The sequence below is a fragment of the Podarcis cretensis genome (genome assembly GCF_951804945.1).
Source record: "Podarcis cretensis genome assembly, chromosome: 9".
Lineage (NCBI taxonomy): Eukaryota > Metazoa > Chordata > Lepidosauria > Squamata > Lacertidae > Podarcis > Podarcis cretensis.
The window spans coordinates 29,093,993-29,117,932 of record NC_137178.1 but is presented as its reverse complement, the minus strand read 5'-3'; the positions used below and the strand labels follow the sequence as shown (position 1 = coordinate 29,117,932).

The following is a 23,940-nucleotide window of genomic DNA, read 5'->3' as shown; positions in this document are numbered from 1 at the left end:
ATGGATACCCGAACATACCATAATTGGGTTACTGGCAATGTGGCATGCGTGGGTGGGTGCATGATGCACTCTTGGGAAAACTAAACTATTTTTTAAATGGTATGACCTGAGCTGAGAATGAGCGACTGCAGAGTTCATTAGCATTAGTATTACAGAAAGGTTGTTCAGATACTGCAAATGAGACATAGGCAACAGTGTTCTTGATTGTTGCTCTTGTTTTTAACTTACTGCATTTGCCCCAGAAAGGGTAAATCTGGTTTAAACAGGGGAAAATATGGGCTCTTACTTTGAGGCCAGAGTGAGCTGGTTTATTTCGTGAAAAAGATGCATGCACAAGGAGCATCAGTTCCACAATACAGTGGTACCTCAGGTTGAGTACTTAATTCGTTCCGGAGGTCCATTCTTAACCTGAAACTGTTCTTAACCTGAAGCACCACTATAGCTAATGGGGCCTCCTGCTGCTGCCGCGCCGCCGGAGCACAATTTCTGTTCTCATCCTGAAGCAAAGTTTTTAACCTGAAGCACTATTTCTGGGTTAGCGGAGTCTGTAACCTGAGGTGTATGTAACCCGAGGTACCACTGTAAACTTAAACTCCCACTTGGAAGCACCTTGAAATGAATGTTTTTATTCTTTGAAGATAGAAATCTTAGGGGTTTGGAGTCGAATCTCCCAACTTCAGTGTCTGTGTATTGTACGGCTTGAAACTCTCTTCAATAGATGCTGCTATGAATGACTGTCAGCTGTGGGCCCATTCTGATATTACCTGCATGGTACTGGAGCTGTTGCACTGGACTAGGACACATGGAACGAGTCTGTGGCACACTTTCTTCCCTTGCCAACTTCATCCCAGATTCAGGAGTCGCAAAGTTTGGTTGGAGATGAAAGAAGACCCATTAAAATAAATGTACTTAAATGACTTAAATCCATTGATTCCGATGGCTCTACTATGTGCATGACTAATGTTGGATATCACCTAGTACCTGGAATTACATCCTAAGCCATTGCAATTCAGGGCTGAAACCTTAGTGTTTTACAGGAATCAAAACAGGCGTATTTTTACCATGGAAGCTGTCCAGGAGGCAATTTAGAGTTGTTCACTGCTAGGAGCTAGCAGAGTTTTCTCCAAATAATTGCTTTCAGTATATATAAAAAGTAGTAACAACCGGTTATAAAAGATGCAGGGCCAAGTCCTGTGTTCTTCGACCCAATTCTTCCTCAGCATACATCTGTCTTAAAAACCAACAGGAACTATGCAATTGGTTTTAACAAGTACAGCATAATACCCTAAGGGGACAATGTTTTCCATGGGATGAACTCATTCTGCTCTCTCGGAAATAATGAGATACTGACCATATTATAGAACTGACACTAGGCAGGCCAACAGCTGGAGTAACAGAAGGGAGTGCACATCAGTTTGTCTTGCTCACAAGAATAAGTCTGCGGTATCTACCTATTAATGTTAGCATGGACCTATCAACGTTTATGGCTGAAAAAGTCACCACATGAGGATTTTTCCTCCCACTTTCCTGCGGTGATACTTCTTTTGAACTTGCCACCAGGATTCCTATTTAAATATCATCTGAAGCAGGTTAGGCTTTTTGCTCAGTTTTCAGAGGAGCAAGTGGGATGATGAAATCAGTATCTCCCAACACAGCAACGTGGCTACCATATGTCCCTAAATGTATGCTTTTGCCAGCCTACGCTACGAATGTGGGGATGATAGGAGTTAAAATGTGCAGGTCACAATACTGATCCTTGGGGGAATCAACTTTCTACATCTCTTCATTCAGAGAACCGTCCATTTATTCGTACTCTCTGCTTTGTGCTATTTAAAACGGATTCCTGATTCACAAGAGGGCATCTCTTATTGCACAACTGCTCAGTGGCCATAAGGTAAAGGTAAAGGTACCCCTGCCCGTACGGGCCAGTCTTGACAGACTCTGGGGTTGTGCGCCCATCTCACTCAAGAGGCCAGGGGCCAGCGCTGTCCGGAGACACTTCCGGGTCACGTGGCCAGCGTGACAAAGCTGCATCTGGCGAGCCAGAGCCACACACGGAAACGCCGTTTACCTTCCCGCTGGTAAGTGGTCCCTATTTATCTACTTGCACCTGGAGGTGCTTTCGAACTGCTAGGTTGGCAGGCGCTGGGACTGAGCAGCGGGAGCGCACCCCGCCGCAGGGATTCGAACCGCCGACCTTTCGATCAGCAAGTCCTAGGCGCTGAGGCTTTAACCCACAGCGCCACCTGCACCATAGAGGCCATAGAGGTCAGTTAAGAATTGGCATGGGTTAAAGGCACATAAGACTGGAAGAAGGGCATCATAAAAAGACTGCTGCAGAGAATGATACTCTAAACACCTGCAAATTTGGGGTTGTTGCCAGGTGTGTTTAATCTGCGTGATGTATTATCTAACGATTCTCTGGCATTTTTATAATTTCATATGGTACAGCACAGCTTGTTGGGAGTCTGCTCATCATACTTGTGTCTTGGTTTCTAATCTTCACACTGCAAATCAGAAACAATATGAAGAGCAAGTATTTTAAGAAGTTTAACAGGAAATCCCAGAATGGCCACTTACCCTGATCCTGAGTGAGCAGCAGTTGTAGCTCCTCATGGCTACCTGCCATACTCCAGGAAGTGAAATCCTTTTTTCTTGGCTGGTCATTAGATCATTCCCCAGCTAGCCACAGTGGATGGAAGGGTAGCCTACCAAAACCCATAAATTCAAACTGCCCAATCAGGGGCAAGCTGCTAGGTGGAGCCAGGGTGGCAGACCGTGGTGCAGAAGTCTTCACTCTGGTCCGCTGCCTGCACATCAAAACCAGCTGCACTAGTTGAACACAACACAGCTGGGCGAAAAGTAACCCTCCCATTATGTTATGCATGCATGCTTATTGTGAACAAGAGAGGGATGTAATCCTCACAAAGTTAAAAAGCAAATGATGCTTTAGGAAACTAGTGAACCAGAGCCAGTGAGGGTGTAGTGGTTAGAGTGTCAGACTACCTGGGAGACCAGGGTTCCAATCCCTACTCAGCTATGAGGCTCACTTGGTGACCTTGGGCCAGTCACTGCCACTTAGTCTAATCTACTTCACAGAGTTGTTATGGGAATTAAATTAGAATAGAGACCTTGTGCTCCGTAGAGTAAAGGGTGGGGTATGAATGCAAATCCAGGAAAATACCAGAAATAAAACAGCCTTTGGCCCTTGTTCCTGTGTTGCCAGGGTAGTAGCACTGAGGTTTCCATGAACTGCTTCCCATGCTACTCTGGCAATGTATGCAATAGACATAAGGATGGATGGTGTGTTTACTTCCCATGCCAGTGCCGTCAGCCTCCAGTACAGCTTTGGAAGAGGAGATTATAGGTCAGGAAAAGGTCACAGCAGAAACAGTTCAACATCTCCCTGCTATCCCAATCAATAGATGTTCATGGCCACCTTAAAGTTGTTGTTGTTTTTTTAAAAAATCCTTATAGAGCTGATCACAATTTCCTGATGAAAATCCTCACCCCAGCTCTCATAAAGCATGCTCACCCAGAGCATATGTACCGTAGTTTGGCCAATGTGAACCTCCCCAAATATAGAAAAGAAAGGAAAAGTGAAAAACCTAAGGCCACCCTTCAGATAAATGGATTCTGAAACTACAACCCCAAATACAAACACCAGAGATAGAGTGGAATGCATAGCAAAAAGCATGCCCAGTTATGTCCCATATATCTCTCTGATTTTGCTTTGCAAGCTCTTTATTTAAAGTGATTTTTTTCCAGTATACTATATTTCTTTCCAGATGACTACTCCCAAGATGTTGGCAGTTATACTCTCAACATTAGTGTCTGTTGCTCCTCCAATCTCAAACAGTTTAAACAAAACAGAGCAAAAGTATCCAAGGTTTTTGGAAATTATTAAGCTTAGCAGATATTTAACTAGGATGTTTCTTACAATAAACACAGTATCCCACCCAAGTACATGTGAATCAATAGCAAGGACAATGGAAAGGTGATGTACACACTGAAATGGAAAGGTGATGTGCACAAGTACATTTACTCTCCTTTTTACTTCAATGGGATTCCCAATGTATTGTGCCTAAGATTGCCTGAATGGCAAGCTGATCTAAGAAAGTAACATGCAGGGGGGGACTATTATGGTAGAGCAAAAATGGGAAGCCCATCACCCTCTGCATATTGTTGGACCATAATTCCCATCAACCCAGCAAGCATGACCAATGGTCATGGATGATGGGTATTGTAGTCCAACAACACCTGGAAGACACCAGGTACTTTTAAAATAATTTACCAGCAAGCGTACTTTAGCAGGCATTCACAGAATAATAATGAGCGCAAGTGAGATGCAATTGTTGCTTTCTGGGAACAGAGTCTAATGATTCTGAATGAAGCCTTAGTCTCTCATTCAGGATGTACCAATCATTTCAGATCAGTCAGACACCTCAATATTTTGACTTTTTTTCACTACATACATAAAATCCATCACGCAGAGATACAATTTCAGATTTTCTGTGTGGGTGGGGAAGAGGTGCAATGTCCAAATGCATTACAAATTAAAATTCTGGGGAAACCCATGTACTTTCAGGATATGAGTTGTGATTATTTTCTTTATATCTCATAGTAACAATAACCAGTTCAAGCAGTTATGCACTCAGTTTTAAAACAACAACAAAGTATCAGTTTCCTTACTTAACAAAACCACCTCTGTCTCATCTGGATTAAATCTCACTTTATTAGACCACATCCAGGCATCGCAGACTTCAGACACTAGTTCAGGGTCTCTAATGCATCCCTGGAGTTGGATGGAAAGGAGCTGAAGAGTTCAGTATCGCAAGCATACTGGAGAATTGTACTCCAAATCTCTGAACAAACACCCCCAGCAGTTTCATGTAGATGTTAAACGGCACGGAAAACAAGATAAAACCCTGTGGGAATTCATAAGCTAATAGCCATGGGACTGAATTGTAGCCCTTCAACACCACTAACAAAGCCAGCTGGGTAATGCTTTCCCTGTCTAGCCTCAGAACAAGTTGTCCACCAGGCTGGTCAAGACAATGCCATCCCTGAAGCCAGGTTCAAAGATAGTTTATTAAGGATCAAGAAAATCAGTATCATCCAGCTATATCTGGAGCTGATTACTGCCATATGCTTAACAACCACTTTGCCCAAAAACTGTATGTTAGACACAGGTCAGTATTTCTTCAGGAGGTAAAGAAGACTTCTTTGAGAGAATTCCTTACCAAGCTTCCTTCAGAAAGTTTGTATCTTGGTTTTCTCTGCAGAAGCATTCATAATCTCCTCTACCCATCCAGCTATTCTCTCTCTGATTACTTCGATAAACCAGAATGACCAAGAGTCAAGAACACAGGTGGTCACCTCCACACCTCCAGGGATCTTTTCAACAAGCTAAAGATGAAAGATAATCATAGGAACAAGATGGACAGAAGAGACCACATACCGCCAGATGGTGGGGAGTAATGGTTGTGGTCCACCATGGCCACAGCAGGTTGAGACATCCTCCTGGCTTTGGTGTGGCTGGGGGAGGATGCTGCTTCCTCCTCCGCTGGCTGAACTGATTGCTGGGGCTCACCTGTAGTTGCAGCCCATCACGGGTGAGCTATGGGGCGTGTTTGGGTCCAGTCTCTGGATGTAAAAGCTAGCCACACCCAGGCCTTGGCCTCAGCCATTGTTGGATTCCTCCCCCCCCCCACACACACACACTCTTTATGTTTCTGGGCTGTCCAAGGGTAGTGGGCAGGACTTTGCCAAATCAACTAGCAGTTGGGTTGGCTGATTGATGCTCACCCAATGCTTAAAGCACTGTTTTGTGGGTGTGACAGCCACCATTTCCCCTCCATAATTCTCTTGAACAATGCTGATTCTGGAGGATGCAAAAGGGTGGCCATGTTGCCAGCAAAGCTATTCCCCACCTTAGGAAGGAAAAAAGAAGTTGTGCTGTTGCAGCTACTACTGCTAATGGTAAGCCCCAACTCTGAGAAACCATCCCTCTATGGAAATTCATTGGGATGGCCCATTCCGTTTCTCTGCCTACAAGTATGTGAAGAATTTCAAGACACCATTTGTGCATGGGTCTAGTTTGTTTGGGCTGGTCATGAGATTTTTTTCCTCTGTCAGTTTTATCCCGACGGTTTTATCACCACCAGAAAACACAGAAGCTCTTACAAGTGTGAGAGGTTGTTTAAGAGTAGCTGTGTCAGCTGCCTGAGTCTGGAACATTTCCCCATTCCTAAGATTAACTGGGGTTTTGAGGGAAGCGCAAGTCATGGCAACAGGAAACTCCACCAAAGCCACCTGGGATCTAGTTGGATCTATCTAGCTAAGGTTGTTACTGTATTAGAAGATAACATAGTCTGAGGTGGGGAATTGGATCCAGCTGGTGGCATGGGCCCAGAACTGGCCTGCCCTCAAAGACGCACTTTTGACAAGCCATATAACGTCAGGGGACAAAACATTAAAGGAAGAACTGAGCATACATGCTAAGTGTGCTCCCAATCTTTCCTTTGCAGTCCCAGCTTTAATTTAACTCAGGGCTGCAAAGGAAGCTTCTATTTTTGCAGTTGCAGCTTGAATTCAATTTGCAGCTGCAAAGATTCCTGCTAGAATTGGGACTTGCATACAGAACTGAATGCACATATTCCTTCCACCTTGAAAATGAGCTCTAGAGTGGACCCAATCCCTGCAGGGCTTGTATTCAACACTGAATTTAAACATAAGATGAACCTCAGGCCAATGGCTTGTCTAGTCCAGCATCCTGTTCTCACACAAGTTGCCTCTGAGAAGCCAACAAGCTTTAGCACAAGAAACACACTCCCCTCCCTTAGTTCCCAGAAGCTGGTATTCAGAAGCATTGTTGACTCTAGCTATGGAGGTAGAGCATAGCCATTGTGGCTAGTAACCATCAATAGCCATCTCCTCCCCAAATTTGCCTAAGCCTCTTTTAAAGCCACAGTTTAACAATTCAACTATGCACCTAACCCATGAACTATTATCTGTTACTTGCATGTAGGGCATTGCCATGTTTAGTCCAGGTGCGCTGTGCTGCTCCAGCACCCCTTCTTCTTCCTCCAACGTATACATGTTGCACAGGTTTGTTTGCAATGAATCCTGAATGAATCCTGTGCATTACATGAATAATATGTGGCTAGGATGCTTATCTTTCCTCATATGCAACAGTAACATACGTTGTGCGATTGAATTTCTTTTTCTATGCCTTTATTCTGCACTCCTCATGAAGACAACTGGCTCTTCGGAAGATGCATCACAAATCTTACTGTACAATTTTGTCAACAGAGTGCATTAGCATGACGTAAATATATTATCACGGGTGGGAATCAAATGCAGAACATGACATGTAGTGTTTTACACTGAGGGTCTAAGAAAGCCACGGGGTGAGGGCAGATGCATGCTGCAATATCTTAGCTCAGCTGGATGTGTAACTGTAAACATTGTGTGCTTATTTGCTGCTCTCTGTAGTTTTACACGCCTGGGCTTCTAAAAGCTTGTCTCACCAGCTTGATCAGCAGAGCTGTTAAAAAAATAAAAATAAATGAATGCAGGATTTCATTTGAGAAGGAGCAGAATTTTCCCCAGCACAGCTAAGACCGGTATCTGGAACATTTACTCCACCTTGGCTGTTGCTGCTTTACAGAGAAGTTCATATTACCATGTTGCCTTAAAACAGTTTGAGATTTTCCTCCTTGGAGAAAGAGCTGCCTTCCAGTAATCTGGGGTCTGTTTTATTAAAATCCTATCTGAACTCTGTGCAGCTATGGTCCTCAAATGAGTCATACAATAACAATTCCCAGTTTGTAGCCAGTTCTCCAGAGAGGCAGAAGAAAAACGAAGCTGTTTCCTTTTAAGGGAATCAGATCTGTTTGCTGTGATAAACTTCTCTCCAGTCCTATTTGAAGACATTCTCCATAGCCCAAGAACTGATAGTTACAAAACCACCAACCTCCTTTTATTTGGAAGATAAACACGCATTAAGAGCAGAGAGCTTTGCTGAACATGCTACGCTACCATGTACATCTATGCAATGACTGATACGAGAGTGCTACATATTATATAGCATTATAGAAATCAGGACATAACCTGGAAAGTTTGTTTTAGCCACTTGAAAACTTTAAAAAGTGAATAATGTTCCAAGTTCACACAAGCACATGATGTTGTCTGCAGCACAAGAGTCCTGTTCATGCATTACTCGTGTGTAGGGCCTAATTATGTGGACCATGGAGTGAGGCTCCACTTCTAGCTTTTCCCCAATATCATGGCTTTGTCATTCAGTAACAAGCGCTATCCCAGCTTTCCTGGCATCAAGGCCATGAGCTCGATAGTGTACATCTCTGTTGATTTCAGCTCACTTGGTTTTTAAAGACTTAAAAAAATAGCCTCCTGAAGGGAAGCTTCTGACAAGGCAGCAGCCATCATCTGCCTTACCTACACCTCAGCTGGTATCAGGCACAGAGTCCTCAAATGATGAATCAGACACCCCACAGCTCCAGGGCCCTCTGAATGTTGAGGATTCCCTTGAGGGGTAAGGTTGCCAGACCTTCAGGGGTGACGTGGAGTCTCCAGATGGCAAGTAGAGGATTGAGAGTATTCTTCTCATGAGTAAGGGGCCTACTTGTGAGCAATGTTCACTGTTCACTGCCAACAGCTGTAATTTTGGAGGCCAGAGTATATAAGGTGTCCAGACCCTTCAAGTGTCCCTATTTTCCAGGGATTGTCCCAGATTTACAGAAGCCATCCCGGTTTCTGATTTGATCCCAGAATGTCCTGCTTTTTCTTAAGATGTCCCTATTTTTATTGGAGAATTCTTGGAGGGTAAGGGAGTCTAGTTTTGTTACCTTGCTACGTTGCAACCTACTAGAATCTCTGTGACATTGACCTTGAACTGTTGCCTGATTTTGTCTTTGAATCATAGACTGATTCTTTCTGCCTGACCCTTGATTTCTTTGGGCTGTGATCACCTTGGTGAGTACTTAGGTAAGTACTCCTGCAACTGGGAGTCTTGCTTCTGAGGGCATCTCCCAGAGTGTGGCATCATCATAGTTTCCCATAATGTCTCTGAGTCCCAACTGAGGGACCAAGGGAATTCTGGTGAAACTAATATGACAGTGGAAGAAGAAGAGTTTGGATTTGATATCCCGCCTTTCACTCCCTTTAAGGAGTCTCAAAGCGGCTAACATTCTCCTTTCCCTTCCTCCCCCACAACAAACACTCTGTGAGGTGAGTGGGGCTGAGAGACTTCAAAGAAGTGTGACTGGCCCAAGGTCACCCAGCAGCTGCATGTGGAGGAGCGGAGACGCGAACCCGGTTCCCCAGATTACAAGACTACAGCTCTTAACCACTACACCACACTGGCTCTCAGTGGCTTCAGCTTCCTCACACCAGTGCTTCTCTTTGGCATGCCCAGCTGCAGGCCACTGTCCATCCCTGCTGTTGATCACTACTGCTGCCAACCCTACTGTCCCTTGCAAACTTGCAGGGAACTCCATAGGATGGTGTAGCCCAGGGCATCCTCATACCTGGCACCACTGCTGGCACATAGCTTCATTGTTTAAAACACAATCTCCCTGGAGCTGTATAAATATTTGTGGCTCCCCCTCCCCCATGTGACGTAACTGGTGGAAAATTGCTGGAGTTCACTTCTAGTTGTCACAAGGAGATGGACAACTACTATGGAACTTCCTTCTCTCCTTGGCCTGGTTCCATTAAAAATAATGAACCTGCCTTCACACCCAGGAAAGTCAGTGTCCCACTGCTGGAAACCAGGACACTGCAGAGCCACAAAATGAACAGTGATTGTTTCCTTCAGCACTAACTTTAATATTTACTATATTGGAATGTGTGTTTTTTTGTTAGAGTTACAATCATTAAATATGTAAAATGATTTGAAACAGCCTAAGGTACTTAGTTTTTTCTTTTTCTTTTTATCTACTTTTCTGCTTTGGCAAATAACTAAATTCTTGCACACCAACCTGCAGCATGCTAATTAATTAGTCAACGTTGCTTAATCTGCCAGCAAACAACAAAAAATGGTTAAAAAAGTTGTCTGAAAACAATTTTGCTGAGTGAAGAGTGCATCTCTCTCTCCATCGGTGTGTTATTGCATGCCATCATCATTACTTGCATCTCAAGTTAACTCTGGTGAAGGTAGTCATGAATATTTCCTTTGTGTGTATCCTTCTATATACCAGATCATCAAGATTAAGGATGAACAAAACAAGCTGAAAGCTGAAAGCTTGCTTCATTTTCAGAACTGCTAAAACACAGTCCTCTACAAGGCGTTTCACTATCAGAGATTAAGGAAATAGCAGCTATAAAAACAAAACAAAACAAAATCCCTTGTAGTATTTCCCTTTAGATCTGAGCTCCACAGGGCACACCAACCCTCAGGAGGAGGTCAAATACATCAGAAAGGAATTGAACAGGAAATGGATTTGGCTACATCTGCTCCCTGTCACATACACAGGGCTACCCCACAATATACTTGGTGAAAAAGAAAAATAATCCAGAGAAAAAGGCCGACATTGACACAAGGTATTTGTCTTGGGAATAATGTCTGACACTGGCTAGTCAGTTAGTTTTTTTATTTTTTTTAAAAAAAGTTTGCTTTTTTTATATACAACAAAGTAGGAATAACTATGAAGAGAATTAAAAGGAAAAGAGGAGAACTGGTATCAAACTTCATGGAAGCAGGTAAATCAAACAGGTCTGTGGTCATTGGATATGAATATGGGAATCATTGGTTCAAATCCTGCTAATTCATGACAATTACTATGTGGCTTTTGGCAAGTCACATAAGCCCCTTTGGGATGTACTGGAGGGATAACTATGTTTTCAATGAATGCATGTAGGCCATGATGGAGGAATTGTTTGGCGGGATCTGTTCCCTATGCAGCATACATCTCTTCACAACTTTGCAACAGGCCTACATGTAAATGCCCCTCTCCTTGTACGCCAGGTTTCCTAATCCCACTAATATGCACATGGGCAAATTTAGGGGTGGGGGAGAAATTAGAGTCAGTTTGCATTTAAAGGCAAACCTACCTAGTTTGCACTTTCTGAAGCAATATGTACAGCTATCTTTTGACACATTTGAATTTTGCAGTGGGATTTTTTCAGCCATGTCATGTGTACAAAATACATATACTGATGTAAAGTGAGCATATAAATGCGTATGTTACTGAAAGCAGTGTAGAAAAATCCATTCAATTCAGTAAAATATGTTTCACATGCAAAAGTGTGTGTATTAGGAGAAATTTGCATTAAAATACAAATTTTCATGAGGACTTAGTTTTTTTAATACATCACTAGCTGATGTGGAAATATGGAGAACTGAAGTTAATATGGGGGAAAGGAGAAACTGAGATTGACAGATTCGCTCACCCCTAGGCACATTGCGAATGCAATTAAAAAACCAGTGATAAAGCCACTTTGCTGGTCTAAAAAATAATAATAATGTGCAGTGGAGCGCATGGGAGACAGATCTTGCCAATCCATCCCTATATATTGTCGGTCTCCAACTCCAAATATCTGAAGGAGCTTAACTCACTCTACATGCAGACTTCAGTTAAAGGTTGCAACCCTGTGCATGTTATCTGTGATTAAGTCCCATTGCACCCAAAGGGACTTACAGTTTTTTGAGTAAACATGTGTAGCTTTTCACTGCAATACCTACTTTCTAGGAAGACTGGAGGTGCTAGTCCTGAGGGGAGAGTTGGTGGCAAAGGATTTCTAACACACAATTCTCAATACTTTACCAAACTATCGACCCCAGAATCAACTTATTTGGTGGGCACCATGGCAGTTAAATTGACATAAATCTGGGTTTGAGGAGATCCTACACAAAGTTTTCTTTAGTGGGGTTCATCCTCCATCCATGGGTCCATGTAGGCTTAATATGGTGGCACTGGTGGGCTGGGATAGTTCAAAATCCATGCGTTGAAATCCCTAAGCCACAATTTTGGGTATTACTGTATTTCTTTGCAAGGCAGTCCTAAGCACGTTTACTCAGAGGTATGTCTTACTTAGTTCAATGGGACTTACACCCTAGAACTTCAAATTGCAGCCTTAGTTTAGATTTCTTTACAGATGCGTTTGTTTTTCCTTCCCTTTTAACACAGCCACAGCATTATCAGATATATTAGACTGAGGACGTTCATCTAGTATATTACAACCTTGCACCATCTTTATGCAGGGCCAGGGTGAGTACCTGGGATTCTTCGCCATGACCCATTGCTGAAGTTTGTCCTGGCCCTTCTATACATTTCCCCCACTAGTCCAAGCTTCCTCAACCTCGGCCCTCCAGATGTTTTTGGCCTACAACTCCCATGATCCCTAGCTAGCAGGACCAGTGGTCAGGGATGATGGGAATTGTAGTCTCAAAACATCTGGAGGGCCGAGGTTGAGGAAGCCTGCTCTAGTCAAACACTCCAATCGGTATCAGGCAGCTGGATTAAGCTTTCATTTTAATGTCTCACAATGCCCCAACATGGGATTGTACTGAGGCTACCATGGGAAATTAAAGTGGTAGCTAGACCCATATTTTAGAATCCAAATAGAACTTAGAGCATATGAACAATTCATAAAACATTTCAACACACACTGGAACATTTCTGAATAAGTCGTAAATTTATGAGAGCAATGTCAATAGAACCAGGCAATGAACAATAGGCAACAAACATATTTAAAGCCATAAAGTGGTATCCTAAAGTTAAATGGTATTTATCAGTCAAAGTTATGTTTCATTTTATTAATGATTTTCGCAAAAACTGGTCTGATGACAGCAACCTTGCTGTTGTGTTCAAAGTATCAAATTTCTAAGTAGGAATCTAACATATGGTGTCACTTTTTGTCTCCAGATTACCAGTCATGTATGCTTTCATAAATGGCCTCAACTGTTGTGGCATTATCTTCATTAATCTAATTCTGAGGAACAGTCCATTCCAACACTCTCAGCTGTAAAAACTACAAAAGTCAGCTCAGCTTTCTCCAGGAAACAGACTTTAAAGGACTGGATAGCCTTTAAACAGATGTCAGAAGTAATTACCATTGTAAATGAAAATAAAGTTAAGATGTGTGCCGTTTCCTGTTCCTTTTATTATTTTGACCTGAAACTTACCTTTCCCTTATAGAGCTGCATAGAATCATTAATAAAATATTTGTGTTCAACAAGGGAATTCTTTTCCAAAAGTTTATGTGCCGCCAATGTATAATAATCAATCTTCTATAACTCAGTTCTTATAAACCTTCTGCTTCTTTACGAGTAGTTGTCCGAGACTCAGGGCTGCTAATTCTAGTGTTACTCTGCTTGATGGCATACAAGGAAATGGATGGAAAATGGCTGGTTTATGATTCTTGTAACCTAAGAACTGTCAGGTGTTCCAACCAGTTAGGTGACCTTCCCAAATGGACACTCCACCAGTCTCTCACTAAATCCCCACGGGTCTGAATGGCATTGTTCCAAATTGTGCTGACTGTTGCTCCTGTCCTGAGGTAGCTATCCTGGATTTTGCTATCAGGGCTGTAGATTTCAGCTAGCGTACATGAATAAACAGGCTCCATGGTTGTCCTGTTTCCCATGATCACATGCACCAATCAGAGGGGATAGGCACTAGCTCAGCAACAACCAGCGTGATCAAGGAGTCACTCTCCTAATGATGGAGTCACTGTGGAGTCACTCTCCTAATGATGGAGTCACTGTGGAGTCACTCTCCTAATGATAGAGTCACTGTGGAATCACTCTCCTAATGATGGCATTGCTGCAGTTTACCAGGATGGGCCTAAGGCATGGCTGGCAGTGACAAGGTCATGGTTGTGTGGGTATACTTATCTTATTGGAACCTCAAAACTATTGGTATGGTCCATTAGCATTTTATACAGTACACAAAACATGTGACCATTGCTCAAGAAGGACCACGTAAATGTTCTGCATTTATAAGAAATTGTGTCCTTTTTAGTATTGCAGCCCCCATACATTGGAACTCCCTGTCTATTGACACCAGGCAGGTGCTTTCACTATCTCTTTTTGGTGCCTGCTAGAAATATCTTTGTCTAGGCAAGACTATCCAAGCATGTTGCATGCTGGCATATGTTGTAATCTTGTTTTTAGCTTGTCATTTGTTTCATTCATTCACCATCCAACCCATCTGGCTGGGATGCCCCAGCCACTTTTAAATAGTTGGGGGTTTTTACTGATTTTTATTATTATTACTCTTTTTGTAAACTGGTTTGAGGTTTCATTACAATCAAGCAGTAAACAAACAAACCAATGATATGTGAAATGAAGGGGATTTATTGTGATATTACTTCAAAACTATTGGTTTAAGTTTAAAAATCACTACAGGTTTATTGCTTATTTTATTAATCCCTTTTTTTTTATCTTGCTCTTCATAGAACCATGCCCCCATCTATCCAATTTTATTCTTCCTTCAACAAACCCGTGAGGTAGGGAATGCTTTCTTTGCTATCTTCTACTATAATTTATAGGACATATTATGCCCAAAGGCTCTATAGATATGTATATGCCTAGGACTGGGATTTGGCAATTGTGTTTGTGTAGTTTTCAAGTTCAACAAAGACTTCACCTAGAAGTCCCAAATTCAGCTGAATTCTGCTACAATTTTCATCTACAGAAGAGTCCTCTGTCTCTGATCGTACGACCTAACCGAGCGACAATGGTGAAAGCCAAGTGTTTGATCTGATTTAAGCAGTCGGCTGATGCTTTATTTTTAGTGTCACCTAGTGGTACCAACTGTATGTTTTTGTTAATTGTGTTCAAGAGGGCTTTTTTCTAGGCCAGCTATGCAAATCAAAATCTGATGAAAACAGCAAGTGAGGGGCAAACAAGAGATGCATGCAATATGTCTTTGTTCTCAGTTACTATTTCAATGCCTTGTTTGTTCAAATAAAGGACAAGGATTAGTGTCTCCCCCAAACCTCAAACTAATTATTGCACTGTGCCCGGTTCTCTCTAAAGATTTCAACACGTCACTTCTCATTAGATTATTTTATAATGCACCCAAGTTGGTTTTAACAATGGCCACAATAGAGGAAGGTCTGTTACGCTTTCTCCACTGAAGAGTAATGTAGGTCTGAATTTCAAACCACTCTTTTAGCCAAAATTGTTCCCATGAGACACTGAAAACCACAAGAGCCACTCAGCAGCCAATCCATCCAAGTTCTTTTCCTATTGTTGATATTATTTACAGCAGCCTTCCCTGGCGGGATACTCTTCAGATAGTTTGGACTACAGCTCCCAGAATCTCCAGCTATAGGCCACAGTAGCTGGAGCTGATGGGAGTTGGGAGGCCAAAGCATCTGAAGGCCACCAGATTAGGTAATGCTGTTTGACCATTAAAAACTGAAACTGCAAGCAAACATTCAATCAATCACAAGTATTACTACTTCAGTACTCAGTCTGCTTGAGTATTCCATCCTTAAATTCCATCTGTAATGCTAACAGGGAAGTTATTCCAGGAGTTATTAAATGTGGACTTGAGATATCCAACCCTCAGTTAAGGGTGTACACTTGGTTGGATTAAAACATTATGTTGATCCATGGTTCTATTTATTTATACCCCACTATTTTCCCTGAAAGGAACTCACCCTTCCTACAAGTAGCTGGGGAGAGAATTTAAAGAGCCTTTGCTTTCACATCTAGCAGTTAACAGCATCAGATTAACACCAACTTCACCTTTGGACAAATAAAATAACTGGCTAATTTCAAGCAAGTTTTCGTCAAACAGTAGTTTCCAAAGCTGGCTTGCTGAACCACAGTGTGCTAACCACAGTTCTCAGTTCAGACTACACAGTTAACTAAAAGTGGAAATGCAACATTCCAAACTCTCTTGGCTACGTGGGAAGGGATGAAGGGAAGGTGGAGCTCTCATGCCCAGGAGAAGGCTTGGTTTCTTTAGGTTGCCCTAAACCATGTGACTTCCAAATGTGGTCTTTATATTGTAGTGTAGGGGTGGCTAAACATTATACTGTGGGTTCCATGGCCAATGGTCAAGGATGAGAGGAACAGTAGTCTAACAACATTTGGAAGGCCATCGGTTCACTAGCCTTGTAGTGAAACCAGAGCTAACTACAGAAGGAATTGACCTACAGTATATTGCAATTTACAGTATATTTTCACAAGTCTTCACATTCAAAACCTTAATCACAAGGCATATGATCCATCCCCAAAAGATGAATGAATGAAGAAGCAGTCCATCAGGATGGACACAATAGAATAGAACTCTGCTGGGCACTTTGCCGACCAACATTCCCAAGCATGTGGTCTCATGAATCATGGAGATGAATCATGACCCAGGTGTTTTCAGAAGTTACTTTACCTTTGCTTATGCATAAGATACAGACTTCAAATTACAGGTTGTTCATTGCATTTGTTCTTATGTAATAGCAAGCTAAAATGTACACTCGTATACTGATCTAGTGCCATCTTTTTACTACTGTCCTAGAAGACAGCTAAATTATTATTATTTTCTTGCCTGGGACTTGATTTCCCTCCTCGTTTCATTAGCCATGAAATTATTCTTGCCTTCCAGATTATTTCCATATGCTTTTAAAAACCGGGCCAATTAAATTTGGCAGCTAGCCTTTGAAGCAAGTGATACAAAAGTGAATGTCATGCAGAAAAAAGAACCCAGCAAATGTAATGACGAACCTGAATCATTTCAGTTACCCAAATTTGGACTGTAAATCTCCAATCCTGGTTCAGAATAATAGACTGGTCTAACCAGAAAGGTTTATTCCAATCTAGTCCATGCACATTAAACTAGAATGAATGGATTTAATCCACATTTAACCCATTGATTTAGTGACCTCAGCTGGCCCAAATATTGTGGAGTCTGAATACTTTGGATTTACTCCATTATGGACTGGGATGTTTGAATGCAAAGACAAAGTAGGACAATATTCATTTAGAAAGGCCAGTAGTTGCTGCCATCTTGACACTATGATTCAGTTTGGACAGCTCTCATAACAAGCCTGAGAGGAAAGTTAGGGTGTGAGAGGATGCCTGGTCAAAGGTCACTCAGTGAGCTTCATGGCTATTTCAACTCTAGTCCTGTTCCGAACTAGGTATATTTACTACACACATTGAATAGATTTGGCCCTATTAAGACTCTATCTTTGATTGCTATGTGCACCTTTTAAAAAGTTTATATAGCCTTTATTTTATTTCTTCACACTCTCACATGTCTGTTTGGATACAAATATATTTCCATTGGCTGCCGCACAGTTAACTAGCATTGCATTAGTATGATTGCTTATTTGGTACAATGCCCAAAAGACAGATGAGTTTACATGAGAAGAAGAAAAACTGCTCATTGTTAAGGGTAACACAGAGATTAGATAATGGCTGTCAAAAAAAAAAAAAAACCCTCAATATGATATGCACAAACTGTCATAGGAACACTATTGTTCATATAAAACTGCTCTTTCATTTATTTATCTTTTATTCTTACATGGCTTGTAATTTCTTCAAATAAACTTTTTAAGACCTTCAGAGTAGGTACAACCCCGGGGAATATTATTTAGACCTGTGAGTTAGAACTTTGCTACACTCTTGCCTCCTTTGCATACATACTACCGCCTGAGTGGAAGCCACTTTCCCATGATTTAACCTCATCACAGGAGGGCACATGTATATTCTAGCCACGAAGGTGGGTTGGATCATGTGGGTCTATCAGTTTAATGGTCTATCAGGTTCTGACCATTATCCATGATGGCTGGGAAGGGATCAACATTTGAAAGGGCACAGGTTCCCAAACCCTGGTCTAAATCAAATGCTTGGGTCCTTATCCCAGTGTGCATATATCCAGAAGGACAGAAGAGGGTAGAGAAAAACAGATTGAAGCACTTCAAGAAGTTTTCAGTGCCGGGCATGCCTGGGACCCTATAATTCCATACAACAGCCTAGATGTTAGAACAGGATACTTAGGTTTGCTGAGTCACTAGTTCTCTTGGGAAATCTCGATATCAGAACATACTGGAAGTTTGGCAGTCTTCCCTCTCCCTCATAGGCAAATAGTATGCTGGGAAAGATTAGAACCCAAGAGAGTCCCATGACTATCATGGATTTTTGTGTGTGAGAGGGTTGCTTCAAATAAGCCCCCTTTTCCCAAGCTTGCTATTTTTTAAACAAGAAATTAAAAGCATTTCATCTCAATTGTTTTATATTAGTCAGGCCAAAAGTGTTTAGATCAGTCGACAACAAGGGGACAGCAAACTGAAGCACTGAACTGGAGTGGAGCTGGGAATCGCTTGAGGAGATTCTAATATTCTATCACGGGCCTATTCTCCCTTTTTTCTTGCTTTTATTTCTTCATTTGCATGAAGCCAAAAATGACAAAGGGTTGGATCCAGAGTTGCGCTGGAGGCTCTTTTTGTGTGTGTCAATTTCTTCTTCCCTCTGCACCCCTCTGGATAAATTTTCCAGAGGACTGGGAGATGCTCTAGAGCAGCTCTGGGACTCTGTAGAGGGAAGGGGAGATTGCAATTTATTTACTGTGTTTATAACAAACTTTTAAATCTAAGGAACTCAAGGTGGAATACATGGTTCTGCCCCACCACATTTGATCCCCGCAACAATCCTGTGAAGTAGGTTAGGATGAGATGAGAAGCAGTGACTGGCCCAAGGTCACCCAGTGAGCTTCATGGGCAAGTGGGGAGTTGAAGAGGTCCTAGTCAAAGCCTTAACCACCATACTACACTGGCTCACATTAGCAAGAAGCACCTCCCTACTCCCTTCTTCCAGTGAGGAGCCTCTGCTAGATCTCAGTACCTTCAGATCAGCAGCCATTTTGGACTAGAGTTGATGAACCTATCAATTTTCTGTTCTCTCTTTTTTTTCATTTTCCCAATCTTAAATTTTTTTAAAAAATTATTTAAATTCTTCAGTATTTTAGTGTGGATTTCTCCTAGTAAATACACTTGTATGCGGTTTTTAACAAATATGCAGTTTTGCAAGCAATTTTCCATAATGCTTTGCATTTCTGCATGTTATTTTCACATTTTTGTACATTTTCTTGGCTGGAGATTGCCAAATTGGGGAAATCGTAACTTTCAAGGGATGGTTGTGTTTCAGTTCGCTTAGTGTTTCAAAAAGTGCAGATTTGCTAGACTCACCTGTGAATGTGAAATGCATCTTATTTCTCCATCAACACTAGTTTGAGCCCAATCCAAAAGTGAATGCACCTTGAAGACTAAGACGTTTATTATGGCCTAAGCTTTAGTGTGCTATAGTTTATTTCACTCAACTGTTCATTCCACTGTTTTCAATGAAATGATACCACCAAGTACAGTAGCTGAGTAGCCTCCCATTCATTTCAGAGTGTTTTCTCCAAATATACTTTTGAAACACTTTTTCATGCAATAGGTACATGATTCTATGGAATTCACTGCCACAATTTGTGGTCATCTAAGACATTAGCTTAGATTTCTATTTAAATATTTTATTTTTGGGGGTTTGGTGTACATATGAAGAATCGTCCTTGAAAAGACTATTAGGTGTGCTCACTAAGAAACACGTCCATGTAAAGAAGCAATATTGCCTCCAAAATCCAGAAAGCAAAGGGAAAGAACAGAGAGTGGCTACCTTGTGAGTTCCCACAAGGCTGCTATCAGAAAATAAATGCTGGTCTAAATGGATAATGGTTTGATCCAGAATGGCAATTGTTACATCCCTAGTGATAGGAATAATAGAACACAAAATTACCAGTTATGCTTGCATTGGATAAAATTGAATGTATGCAACTACCTACCTCATAATGAAGTCCCAAGGATGCAATATCTTTGTTTCTTATCCCTCAGATCTGATTATCCCGCTGCATAGACTCTTGTTTCACTTTTAGACTGTGGTCCCCCACCACAATCTATTTTAGTTAAATACAATAGTTTCTATTGCTTTCTCTCACGAAAGTTTCACTAGGTGGCAGGATTCTGCTATCTCTTGCAAAGCAACAGCTACATTCAAGACATGGGAAGCTTTTCTCTCTCAAAAAGAGAGTTGCCAGAATGTTTAATAATCAAATATCATGATACATGCATATGATATTTGTACATATGAACTGCTTAGAAGAAAAAAAAACTAGTGTCTTTTTTCATATAGAATGAGGCAATGTTCTTTTACAAACACAGGATAACTTTTAAAACATATTTGTAATCTTATACTTCCAAGTTATCTTGCTTAACTATTTGAAAAAACAAACTGGCCTAACAGGGCTGAACAAAGTTTTACTTGAGCATCGCATCCATTTTAAACAGGCATCATATTCTTAGTTACCTGTTTTGAAGAACTAGGAGACAATGAAAGTTCCTCATTCTCTTTTCCTTTCTTATTGAAACATGATCTTATGCATGTTTACTCAGAAGTAAATTTGATTGAATTAAATAATGCTTGATCCTAAGTGAATTAATGCAAAATATTTGTCTCACTGAATTCACTCAACTTGCTCCAAAATTAGTTTAGATAGCACTGTCATTTCCTTCTAAGTAAATATGCATAGCATAGGGCTGCCTCAGCCTACCTATTTCTTCAAGTTAAGATGTTCTGATTTATAGTAAGTAATCCAAAATTAAACCTAAAACTTACTCTCTCAAGCATTATGGACATAGAAGTGTCATATTCAATGGTAAACACAAGTTGCTCCCCAAACACAATAAAATGGCACCCTAATTAATTCTCAGATTCTTTTTTTAAAAGAGTTCTAAAACATGATTCCCACCCCCATACAAAACTCCTGAAAATGCAGAAGATTTCAGATTAACTTCTCACATGATCCATAATGCAGATCACAAATCTCCTACAAATTATTAAAGATACATCAGGACATAAGCAGCATCTCATAAAAGTAATTCAAGCTGGTGTGAGGCTGATAAATATTAAGCAACAGTTTCATCAACATGCTTTCCAAGATTCCTCAAAACGGTAAGCACATTTTCTCTCTCACACCCATACATTCATTCCTTTGCCAAGAAGACTAGAAGGAAAGTGTCACAAATATCTCATCAAAGGAGGGCTTGCTAGTTGAAGTCCCAGAGTCCTAATTGTACAGAGTTCTTTCAACACCATTCAGCAAGTTCAACAGGAGCTAAAAGAAATCAGCGTCTCATAGGACTTGAGTATTTTTGTACAAGGCAGGGGGAAACCTTTGTACTTTGATCAATATAAGAAACTTTCAGAAATGTTAGCTTTTTAAAATTAAACTCAACTGCTTAAGAATACACTTGAGAATTCCATTAACCCAAATCTAAATCTGGAGCTGGAATATAACCTTCATCAGGATTTCTCAACTAGACATACTAACCCCTCTCCCAAGGAAACAAAACATCCTGCAGATACGTTCCTTTTCACAAAACACTGATAAAGACATTCTCAACGTCCTACCTTGGCAATCTGCAAAGGCTGTTTTTCTTCCTTGCCACCTTGAAGTCTAAAGCCCCAGGGTGCTCCTCCAGTCATGGTGATGCAGATATAATCCCCAGTGCCCATTTTTCTTTCCTTGGGGAGGTTAGGCAGTATTCATTTGCAGAAGTAATTTGAGGTGGGGGGAAAGAGAAATCCTAGATGCTGTGGATGTTCACTGAACTTGAAGCTTGCTTTCCCGTTTGGTGTTAGAAAGGGAGAGAGAGAAAGAGGCGCAAGCTCGCTCCTGCTGACACTGCCTGCACACTGCACTCTGTAGCATAGTCATTGACTGAGAGCGAGGGAGTTTTCCCGGAGCAAGGGAACAGCCCACTCTTTTGTCAGTTGGCTCTGCTCAGCCCACCTTCATGGCAAAGCAAAATGATGTCAAGGAAGCACAAACGAAAGGGACTATTTGACCATGAGGCAGAAAAGGCTATATTTAAACCCAAGAGCATTTGCCCATGACAACTAAATCAAAACAGCAGAGACGAGGACTTGTAAATCTCCCCCAGACAGAGAGTTTACTTTTGTAAATGTTACCAGACTTGTTAAGTTACAATTGCAGCACGTTTTGTATTCTCCTAATCCAAACAAAGTGTGTATATATATTGGGAAGAGATGGGTTCACCCCCACTGCCCTCTTCTCTTATATACACTATATTGAAATGTCCCACTGAGAATGGATTAGCAACAACGCTATTCACATTCATGGGGTTATTGCAATGATTAAGCAGCACCCTAGACTTCCGAAGGTTTTAGCACATGTGGTGTGCTGGTCCCGGGGGAAAGGTACCGTGATCGTAGTCAGAGTTCATGAGATGAGAGGCGAGGTCCGAAACAGGGAGCCGGGTGGGGAACAGGAACGCTGGGAGGTCAGAAGCAGAAGGCTGGGCAGGGAACAGGAACGCAGGAAGGTCAGAAGCTGGGAGCCGGGCGGGAACAGGAGCGCTGGAAGATCAGAAGCAGGAGGCCGGGCAGGGAACAGGAATGCTGGAAGGTCTGAAGCCAACAACGACGTTGCTCCCGCAACCTGGGACCGGGCTGACTGACCTTTATCTTCTTCTAAGGCCAGGGGCAGTCCCGGCCCCCAGGAGCCCCGCCTCCTCTGGCCTTAAGGCGAGCACTCCTCCTGGGAGCAACCAGTTCCCTTCGCCTCTCTGCCCTAAGCCTCTGTAGTTCAGGAGAGGCCGAAGGGTTACTGGGCCCTGGAGGAGGCTCACCTGTAGCCACTGAGTCCTCAAGCACCTCTGGGGCCAGAAGGGTTTCACCTGGTGCCTGCTCTTGAGGATCTGACACAGGTGCAGGCTCCTCAGAATCTAGGCCTTGCCCCAGTTCAGCCGGCCCTGGAGGCGGGGACTCCTGTGCAGGCTGGGATTCCTCTGGTTCAGCCTCTGAATCGGAATCCCAGGCCATCACATGTGGCCTTCTCTCTCCATTAAAGACTTTACAGGATTTCTAACCAGAAAACATCTAAGGTTGCCATAATGGCTTTTCTCCTACCGAAGAAGGGTACCAAATGCATTTTGCTCCATGATGAATGCTCTCCAAACAGGCAGGTCATAAACACTGGGTTTGCTTGGCATGTGACATCAGGGTTTCAGAAGAGGTGGTGATGAACCAATTGGAAGGAGGATCTCACAGTGGAAGGGAGGGACGGGAAATCCCACAAACAAAGGTGTCATGCTAATATGTAACCTTGGTGGGTGTTCAGGGGATCTAAGGGCAAGATGAGCACAGACAGGGGAAGTGTCACCTCAGTTTCATGCACTGAATAAGTTTCATGCCTAAGCCATGGTGACCCACACAAATCCTCAGAGCCCAGACAGAAAAAATATCTCAAATGCATTATTTTAAAATTCTCATGTTTTGAAGGCAATTGTAAGATTTAAACACCTATCCTTTTGTGCAAGTGTATCAGACTCAGGGGATACCTAGGACTGTAACAGAAACTGGGCCTACAAAGGGATGTAGTGAAATGGCATTTACAGGAGCAGGATTTGACGGATGACTATCTGACCATGTACAGTGGTACCTCTAGTTACGAACTTACCGTACTTGGTTCCAGAGGTCCGTTCTTAACCTGAAACTGTTCTTAACTAGAAGGGTGCTTTTGCTAAGCGCTCCAGCACATGGTTTCCGTTCTCATCCTGGGGCAAAGTTCTCAACTCGATGTTACTCTTCCAGGTTACTGGAGTTTTTAACCTAAAATGTTTGTAACCTGAGGCATTTGTAACTCGAGGTACCACTGTATTGGCCTGTTATCAAAGTGGTCCTTTAGCAAAATGAGTTGCTGATGCAAGTAGGAAGAAAGGGAGATTGGAGTGCAAGGAGTCTTGATTTTTTTTTCATAAAAAAAAATGCTTTGTGCGTCTGTGTCTAATCTTGCCACTTTCTAAAATGTATTAATTGCTGTGTGTGTTTTCTCTTTTCGTAAATCTACTAAATAATAAAATAAATTTAAATCAGGGTTAAGGGGTTTTCTCAGGACAGTGTAG

The 23,940-nt window shown here is 42.0% G+C and overlaps 1 protein-coding gene across 1 annotated transcript in view; it reads right to left on the bottom strand.

Moving 5' to 3' along the window:
- The window catches only part of SYNPO2 (synaptopodin 2), a 100,519-nt gene extending 78,810 nt beyond the window's left edge, over positions 1–21,709 (bottom strand). Inside the window, exon 1 of the mRNA XM_079990190.1 lies at positions 21,425–21,709. Coding sequence (XP_079846316.1) covers positions 21,425–21,529 — 105 coding nt within the window. The 5' untranslated portion in view covers positions 21,530–21,709. The remainder of the gene's footprint in view (positions 1–21,424) is intronic.
- Positions 21,710–23,940: the final 2,231 nt, after the last annotated feature.